The 10,069-nt window shown below is 44.7% G+C and overlaps 1 protein-coding gene across 1 annotated transcript in view; it reads left to right on the plus strand.

The window, feature by feature from the left end:
- The window catches only part of Fut10 (fucosyltransferase 10), a 66,282-nt gene that overhangs the window by 38,855 nt on the left and 17,358 nt on the right, over positions 1-10,069 (plus strand). Inside the window, exon 4 of the mRNA XM_005362498.3 lies at positions 8,769-9,604. Within this exon, the coding sequence (XP_005362555.1) occupies positions 8,769-9,604 (836 nt within the window). The remainder of the gene's footprint in view (positions 1-8,768; positions 9,605-10,069) is intronic.

Here is a 10,069-nt window from a genome sequence, read left to right on the forward strand (position 1 = left end):
CTCCCCCTCCCCTGATTAAGTCCCTCTCCCTCATCAGCTTGAAGAGCCATCAGGGTTCCCTGACCTGTGGGAAGTCCAAGGACCGCCCACCTCCGTCCAGGTTTAGTGAGTTGAGCATCCAAACCGCCCAGGCCCCGATCCTATTACTAGAGATTCTTAATGTGGACCTCGGATCCTTGATCGAGTCTGTTGCCTAAATGATGAAGGCATGCCATTAAAAGCTGGCTGGAGATACTATATAGATATTGTCTAGAAGTGATGGATGTGGGAGGACAGTGCTTTATTCTCTATTGCCTCTCCCTTCAATATAGAGAGAGACTCTAGCATGATTAAATGGAGTTAAACCACAGGTTTGGAGAATGAATTCATTTTTGTAAGTCTTAGCTTCTAGATAACGTTAAGAGCGGGGAAAAATGACTTGGTACTTTCCATTTGTACCTGCTGGATAGACTTGCTTTGAAAAAATGTGCCATTGCTGCCTTGACTAGATTGTAGACTGATTCAGCATTAGGTTTTGACTTAAGTAAAGTATACCTTTAGTCTGTGACGGACACACATACTGCCCCTGAAATTTTGTTTGTGGTTGAAGATAACTGCTCTTTCGATTGCCTTAGGACTCAGTGGGCCTAAGAGTGTTTTCTTGATTGCTTTCATACTATGGACCTGTCCTCATAAGCTGGAGGTCTTGGGAGCATATGGACATGACTGCATTACACACAGTGGCGTAATGCCGTGTGACAGTTGAAAGACTTGTGTGCACCACAGCAGAAATACTCCCTCTGTTTACATGGATAATGCCAGGTTCGCAGCTGTACACGGTTTCAATTTATGCAAAAAGCTCTTCTCATTATAAAACAATTTCCCCTTTCTAGGTTTTCATGTTTCTGAAATAAGTGCGCGTGACAGTCTAGCACCCTCTCGTGATTTTCAGTATTAAGCATCATCCGCTGACTCCTTGCCTTGCTGGATGAGCGAGCGCTCATTCATTTACTCATTCCTGATAGCGCTCATGCTCAGTCTTCCTGTATTTCTCCTCCTAAACGGCTAATCACCACGCTTGGTAGATCATTATCATCATCATCATCATCATCATCATGCAGATTATATTCATAGCTAAACCAGAGACTACAACGGTGGCTTTGCTTGTTTGTCTTGAGCTAGTAATTTAGTCTAATTTTTTGATTACTAGGTCTTCTGTGTACTTGTCAGTAGTTCAGCACCATTCTCTTGGACTAGTCAGACATAATTATTCTTTTCTTTCTTCGGCAGTGACGGCGTGTATGTACCCTACTCTACGTGTATGTACCCTACTCTAGTTTGAATTTCAGCTAATAGCTTAACATTTACATCATCATCATAAGATCCCCTGAGGCTCATTTTGTTCCTCTTTGAAGTTCCCGAGTTTTAGTGTAATGTTCAATTAGCAGGATGTAGCAAATCTGTGCTCTTTAGGGACGGTTCTACCACTCTCAGTATCGCCGTCTCCATGCATGTTGACTGCATATATGAGTAACAAGGATGTGTTTCATGGAAGGATGTTAACATGGCTTTAATTTTTCTTTTACATTTATTTCCTGTTTGATGCGCGCGCGTGTGTGTGTGTGTGTGTGTGTGTGTGTATGCACGCGTGCATGCTTGTGTGCAAGGGAAGGAGGTCATGCTCATGCCATGGCAAACACATGAATTAGATGACAATTCATGGGGCCAGTTCTTGTTTTGCACCAGGGAGGACTAGGGATCGAACTTAGGTCCTCAAGCTTGGAGCAAGCACCTTCACCTGCTGAGCCGTCCTTCTGAATCTACTCTGATGCAGTTTCCCTTTGCATTTTTAAAAATCTGTTGCTGCGTGGATCTTAGTGTCCTGTACGATTTAACTCGCATCCCAGAGGAGAATTATGAAGGAGTACAGGGATAAAAAAAAAGTGGGCTTTTTTGGTTTGGTTTTAAGTAATTTGATGGTTCTTTCTTAAAAACATTTCTTTTTTATTTTTATATAAAAAGGAAGCATGCATTTTTATGTTTTCATATTTTATCAGATGTTCTAAGGGAAATAAACTAGAAAGTTAATCTTGGGCAGGGAAAGTAGACATTTCCCTTGGGCAGGGAAATAGAAGCCCAGTGGTGCTGACAAGGTGTTACACATGTGAGCGAAACAAACAAACAACAAACAGAAAACCAGTATTTTCAGAAAAGCGAGGGGAGCAGAAGAACAAGAGAAAATTGATGGATAAGTTGTTGACAGAAGAAAGTGGAAGTCAATCTAGGTATGACGAACAGCAGGCCTTCAGCAGAGGGCCGGTTGCACAGCGCTTGAAGCCCCGACTGATAGAGCAACAGGAGGAGGAAGATACGGAAAAGAGCAGTTATAGCAAACCACTGTGTGCTGCTGAAGCTCACGGGCAGCAGCTTCTTGCAAAGTGACAGCCTTGGCTGCTCCTCTTGAGGCTGCACTGAGGGAGGCCCCTTCTTACTCTCCCCCCCCTCCCCCATGCTCCCTTTGGTTAGACCTAATTGCAGGGAAGTTGCTCAGGGATTCTGAGAGAGCAGGTTTGCAGGATGAAGTCTCATGTAATACAGAGTATTGGCACAGCATCACATTCAAGAAACAGTACTAGAGAATTCTCTGCCCCAGAGGCATCACGTCAAGTCCCCTCCCAGAACCTGCGCTGGCGTGCCTCCTGGTTTGACGTCTCCAGGGCAGGCTGTACTGCTAGGGTGTACGTAGGGCTTGGTGGTTAGCCAAAGGGTGATAGCAAATTATGGGTCATAAAAGTTCTGCACTAAATACTTGTTAAAAACAGAAAGACATTTTATTTACTTTACTACAGCAGGGGATAGATACTTTGCTATGAACCTCTGTTCAACTATGAACATAGGAGAGATAGCTGAGGTTAATAATCAACCAGTAAGGTAGGATAGAGGAAAGAAAATTGCAGAGAGTAGATCAAGAGGGGGCTCTTACTAAAGGCAGGTAGTGACCTTAGACATCAAGTGTAGGAAATTAGGGTAGCCAGGTAGGAGATTCTTGTCCACTTGATATGGCGGGATCCTTTGAAATACCTAGACTCCGCAGGCTGAGGATAGGATCTAGTTGTGAAAGGCTCTCCGGGGAGTTTGACTAGAGTTTGGTTGAGGAGGGAGACTTTGGTGCCATGAAACCTGGCACTGTAGATTGAGATATCCATAGGCATATTCATAGATTGCTCTTTTATGGAGTGGGTCAGGTCCAGCGGCAGGAGAAGTCTTTCTCGCACCTTTGAGGAGCTGAGCATTCTAAGTATGAACCCCACCTTTCTGTTTCTACTCTTTGCTTTGAAGACCTCAATCCATTGGTACTGGCAGGGATGTAGGGCAGAGGTTGTCTGTGAAAGAGAAGCTTGGGAGAAATCACAGAAGCAACAGGATGAGGGACTTCTGGGGTCGTCTGGACAGTGGGAGGAAGAGAAGAGGGGTTCTTCAACTGTGGTAGCCCCAAGTGAATGAAAGGGGAGTCAGTGTGTTAGTTGCTTTCCTCATTGCTAGAACAGAAACTCTGACAGGAGCAATTTGGCTCCCAGCTCAAGGCTACTGCTGTGGCGGTGAAGTCAGTGGCAGGAACTGGAGACTGCTGGTCACACTGAATCCACAGTCAGGGCAGAGAGGTGAATCTCGGTACTCAGCTTCCCCATATCAGACTCCAGTCCATGAGACTGTGCTGCCCACAATCATCCCATCCCTGTCAACCCAGCCTAGAGACTCCCTCATAGACATAACTAGAGGTGTGTCTCCTAGGTGGCTCTGGATTCTGTCACATCTAATGATACTGACCAGAACAATCTCCTGTTTTCCTCACTTCATGCCAACAAGCCTCTAAAGAGAATCATCATCTTTGATTTATTTTTTTGAGACAGGCTCTCCCTATGAAGCCCAGGCTAATTTGAGCTTGTGGTCCTTCTGCTTTGCTCTCTGGAATGCTCGGATAACAGGGATGCCTCACTTTTTAATTTTTTTTTTTAAAGGCTGGTCTCATTATGTGTAGCCCAAGCTATTTTCACTTGCTATGTAGCCTAGGCTGACCTTGAACTTTCGCTTTTCCTGCCTCAGCCTTCAGTATGCTAGGATTAAGGGCATGTACTACTATACTTTAAAAAAAAAACTTTGTTTTAAATATATATCATTTACTGCTTTACACAGTGCATATGTGTGCACATTAGTAATCCTAAAGTTATGTTTGCAAAAGGAGAGAACACTGAATTGCCTGTTAGATTGATCTCTAGCCTTTAAAATACTTAGGTACATGGTGTATGGGAGTCGATCTTTCTTTTGCCTTAGGCCCTGCACCTATTACGAAGGAGATTGCAAAGTTATTGACTGGCCCTCAGCACAGACTCCATAAGGAGCTTTAGGAATGTCCGTGTCTGGGGCGGAATAGGCGTGCTTGATGAGTGTGTGTAATTGAGAGAGGGAGGCTGCGTGATGGTGACGTGGTTAAGAGGCAGGCAGAGGGACCCTTGGAGAGAGTTAGTGGGAGGAGCAGGAGGAATATGGGCCCAGCAGTTGGTTGGAGGACTCTCTGAGCCAAGGGCCCTGTCAGAGCCCCTTCTCAACTGGTAGAGAGAAAGGATGTCTGTAGAGGTGCTTGTGGCTATTTTGTTTGTTCAGAATTTAGTTTCACATGACAAGATCCTCTTCCTAATATTATTTCATAATGTTAGTTACTGCTTAGAACCCTGGAGTTGTGTGGGTAAGTCAAGAAAATTCACAGAAAAGGTTTTAAAAGCACCAGTACATGTACTCACTGAGCAACACACCAGGCTTCCCTTTGTTCTACACTGCTTTCCTCAGAAAGTTTTAATTCTCCTTGTTGAGTATTTTTGGTAGACTGGGTTTTCATAGGCTGTTCGGGGCTTCACAATGGGAATATTTTGTTGTAAAGTTTGGAAGACGCTTTGGGAATCATGTCTCTCTTCTAGGTTAAGCCGTGCCTTCTTTCGAAGCAAACTGTATTGACTAGAGGTACTAAGGTTTAAGGTTGTATTTTTGTGGGAGCACTTGAGGATGCCCATAGTCCTTCATTTATACTCTTCGCTCTCTGGAATCAGCACCACAGTCATTATTCTGGTTTCCTGACATTGGCCAGTTTGACTCCTGCTCCTCATCTGCCTTTTTAGTTCTAGATGAGTGAGCCAACCTTTGTGATTGCAGTGGGGTCAATAATCCAAGTTGCCGTCTGTCTTCCCAGTTTGTGCAGGGATGGTGAAAGATACCCATGTGCCCTGAGAAGGAGGAAGGCGCATAGACACATCCCGTAAAACGTGCCACTCCTCTTACTGCTATTGCAAATCGGTCTCTGTCGACAGCAGTCTGGCACGATTTGCCAGCATCAAATTTATCCCAAACTGCAATTCCCTTTACAGTGCATTTTAGTGTGTGAGTTCTGTTCATCAGCAGCTGCTTAAATTAACTAATAAATGTATCAATATTCAGCAAACACAAAATAATCCAGAGAAATGAAAGTTTGAATCCAAAGTTGTTAAGGGGAAGAGGCAGCCAAAGTGATCATATAAACATAGATAGAATTTTATGGAGCTCCATGTTTTCATTTCCATTGCTTTGCTCGGCTCCACTCCTGTAATAGACATTATCCTGGAGCTGAAGTCAAATCATTTACCTGGTTTTCCAGCCACTTCCTTTAGAATGGCCTAGCACTGACTCTGTTGTAGGCTATGATGTCCCCAGTGGTAGTTGAGGTCTGTGGTGGCTTTGATTTTACTCTTTCTGAGTGTTATGGGAATAAAGTGACATTTTAAAAATCATCTTTCTTAGGAAAGATACTGAGAAATGCTTTTTTTATGTTTGTTTGTTTTTGTTTTCTTTGAGACAGGGTTTCTCTATGTAGCCCTGCTGTCCTGGAACTCTGTCTGTAGACCAGCCTGGCCTCATACTCAAAGACTCACCTGCCTCTGCCTCCTGAAATGCTGGGATTAAAGGTGTGCACCACTACTGCCTGGTGCTGGGAAATGCTTTTTATATGTAAAGTATTTCTGGTAAGTTAGGCCCTTTAACTTTTCTGTCTGTTAAAGTGACTTATCCCACTAATAGGGGCATTTTCCTATCCCTGCAGACTCAACAGAATTAAGAAGAGAGAATGGGAACTCCACGCTTTCATATTTAGGTTTTTTGGGGGGTGGGTTACTGGGCACTGAACCTATATTCTTGTGCCTGCTGGGTACCATGTTCTGCCATTGAGGTAAATTCTCAATTCTTGGTTTTGGAGACAGGGTCATGCTGTGTTGTTCTGTCTGTAGTCCAGGCTAGCCTTGAACTCATTCTTTTTCCCCCAGTCTCCTGAATTCTAGCATTATTGGCATGTGCCACCATGTCCAGCTCTGTGTATTGATTCTTAGTAAACAAGCATAGTTTTGCTTAGATTCTGCAGGGCATGGTTTTGTTTGATTTTGTTACCATAGACTGCATATGTGGAATGTTCATCATCTTCTGTCCTATCTGATGCTGGCATTCTGTAGCAGCTCGTGTAGAGGCACAGCACGTGAGTCATGAATAACAGGCTGATTTCAGTCCCATTCATGGTACCAATCCAACAAGGCTGGCCCTTCCTAGTGGCCACAGAAGTCTTGGTGCAGCTCTTTTTCCTTCCTGCTGCGCTTCACCGATGTAGACAGGCAGAGGTAGAGCTCAGGCTCTCTGTGTCCTGTGAATGCTGCTTTGTGGGTTCTGTGTCCCTGCTCTGCTGCACACAGCAAGGCTCCAGAGATGTCTTTGTCTAGGTGACGAGGGAATGAAGGAAAAAAAATCATAGATGGACACATGATTTGCTGCGATTGGGTAGTCTTGGCTCTCTGCTGAAGAAACCACAGCAGCCCAAAAGCTCATTGTCTTTCTTATGTAGAATTGAACAGAGAGGCAGGGCTATTGCGTACAGATGAACAAGGAGGGGAGATTATTACATACAGAAAAACAAGAAGGTGATGAGTTTGGTATTAAGAAGACAGGGTTAGCCAGTATCCATAGGAGCAGTCTCTGATGTAATCTAGTGTCACCTATAAAGGTTTAAAGCCCATTTTCCTTCTTTGTTTTGAGTCATGAATGAGAAAAACGTATGTTCCGTGGAACTCAGGGACACTGCACAGTGTGTTGTTGGATTAAGTTGGCATCACACGTGGCAGAACTAGTGAAGAGGAAAGAATCGGTGAGCAACGTTGGTATACATGGTCACAAAGTGCAAAGTTGGCTGTGTCTCAGTTCCCCTGTCACTTTGCAGCATGTAGGGGATCCTGCGCTTGATGGGAACAGACCCCCAGATTCTGGGCATTGCAGGGACGCTCTAGCCTCTCTATTCCCTGTTCTCAGACATGCCCCATCATGCTCCTACCTCCCAGTCAGTCAGGTCTGAGATATCTGCAGCCGCTATCAGCGCAGGTCCCTTCACTTTGGATATTATCTAGCTGTGAAGTTGTGGTTGAATTTCACGTAGTCAATGAGGACTGTTGGCTTGGAGGTACGGGATGACTCACGGGACTCTCACCCTGCCCACCATGTGAGCTCAGTCGGTTGTGAGTAAGCAGTTCCAGGTTGCCACATTCATCCTCTCCAATTTGGACTAAAGCACTGTTTGATTACCTGATTTCTCATGGACGTACTGTTGGTATCAAAGAGTTTGTATTCACTTGGGAGCGTTTGAACTAACATCAAGTGACTGATTTTTGTGAGCCCACCAGAGGCTGTTTCATTCTGCCATAGTTATCTGGTACATTTTGATCCCACTGTAGGTGGCAGAAGATGGAGTTTTCTTCTTCTGGCGTGCGTGCATGTGTGCATGTTAGTGTGCGTGTCTGTGTGTCTGTGTGTTTTGGTTTTGCTATTTCCGTACATTAATGTGTAACAACCTCAAGCCAGTGTTCACAGCATCTTTGTCAGGAGCATCCGGACATTTCATATTGTGATGAAGTCTTCATTTTTCTTCCTTAGTCATAGAAATTTGTTCTCCCTGAATGGATCTCTACCCCCATGGTCAGGAAATGACTGCTGACCACATCCATCACGCCGATCTGCATATTATCGTATTTCAGAGGTTTTCCAATTAATCCCGTGGAAGCCAGAATCACTCCTAATTATAAGCCTGTTAGGCCTCTTTATTTTTTGATGTACTTGTTAATTCATGCCTACCCCTGCAGCAGTCTGTAACATAGGGCTATTATCAGTGCTTTTGTCTTTAAAAGCCTCCTGTCTACTGTTTTGACTAAGATTGATCAACTGCACTCTGTTGAAATCAATCATTTTGGATTAAAAAAAAAATCCATCCTGCCTATTTCTTAAGGCTACTCTCGCGCGATTCCTCCCCACTTAGCTTGATTAATCAGTCTGCCAGCCCAGTCGCTTTTCTCCATTTTGACTTCCCTTTCTTGCTTTTCTCTTTTTAAGGAACTGTCTGTCTTGATGTCTTTATTTCCTTGCTATCTTGTAGACGACACCTCTGGAATGAAGAGCCATTTGCAGAAGGCAGTAGACTAATGCCTCTTTTTAAATCTAGCCAGGCACTCTTCCCTGTGCCTTTTTTAAAGAATGAAAACAACAATCCTTACGTTTGGCAATTCTTTTCTTATTCATTTTTGGCACATCCTTTAACTGTTGACTTCTAGGTGCTTTGGAGGAGCGCTGACATATACACTTGTTATTTATAGCATCACATCCCTTTAGAGTATGCTCGTACCCTGATGTCTCATGCTTCCTTTGGACATATTCATTCATATTTTATTTTCTCCTCCTAGGTACTGATTTTAACATAGACAGCTTACCTCTGCCTCGGAAAGCCCATCATGACTGGGCCCTTTTCCATGAAGAGTCCCCCAAAAACAACTATAAGCTCTTCCACGAGCCGGCCATCACCTTGTTCAACCACACAGCCACCTTCAGCAGGCATTCCCACTTGCCGCTGACCACCCAGTACTTGGAGGATGTGGAAGTCCTGACATCACGCAGATACCTAGTTCCTTTGCAGTCGAAAAACAACCTCAGACAAAGGCTTGCTCCGCTGGTTTACGTACAGTCCGACTGTGATCCACCGTCAGACAGGGACAGCTATGTTCGGGAGCTGATGGCTTACATCGAAGTCGATTCCTACGGTGAGTGTTTACGGAACAAAGAGCTTCCTCAGCAGCTGAAAAACCCAGCCTCCATGGACGCCGATGGCTTCTACAGAATCATCGCCCAGTATAAGTTCATCCTGGCTTTCGAGAATGCAGTCTGTGATGATTACATCACAGAGAAGTTCTGGAGACCGCTGAAGCTGGGGGTCGTGCCCGTGTATTATGGATCCCCCACCATCGCAGACTGGCTGCCAAGTAACAGAAGTGCCATTCTTGTTTCGGAATTTTCTCACCCCAGAGAACTGGCAGATTTCATTAGGCAGCTGGATTATGATGACCGATCGTATGAGGCCTATGTAGAGTGGAAACTGAAGGGTGAAATCTCTAACCAGCGACTTCTGACAGCTCTCCGGGAACGGAAGTGGGGAGTGCAAGACATCAACCAGGACAACTACATTGATACGTTTGAGTGTATGGTGTGCCACAGGGTGTGGGAAAACAGCAGGCTACAGGAGCAGGTGAGTTAGTGAGAGTGTGTGTGTGTACTGTCTCTGCCTCTCTGTGTGGTGTGGATCTTCTGTCTGTGGCTGCTACCTGCCACCACTCTCCATTCCTAGCAGAGTGGTGTGCCATACAAGAAGTTAGAAGATCATTTTACTCTTTAGGGACACTGGCATGGTTACAATTCAGGACCTTCTGAAGCTCTTCAGTCCTCCTTGTTTCTTCTGAAGAAGACTTTTGCTACAGGTGCTGGGCATTGATACACGGGGCTGCAGGAGAAGGGAGAAGGTACCCAGATCAGAAACTTAAGAGGTCTGCTTTCCATCTGCACAAGCAATCCTGTAATCTCGCCCTCAATTCTGTTGTTAAGGACCTTGTGAGTTGTGCCAGCCCCCTTCTCTCAATCCCACAGCCTGCCATTAGGAAACTCACCTTGCGTATGCGTTTAGCTACCTCTGTCTCCATTCTTTTTTTTTTTTTTT

The sequence above is a fragment of the Microtus ochrogaster genome, linkage group LG7_11 (genome assembly GCF_000317375.1).
Source record: "Microtus ochrogaster isolate Prairie Vole_2 linkage group LG7_11, MicOch1.0, whole genome shotgun sequence".
Classification (NCBI taxonomy): domain Eukaryota; kingdom Metazoa; phylum Chordata; class Mammalia; order Rodentia; family Cricetidae; genus Microtus; species Microtus ochrogaster.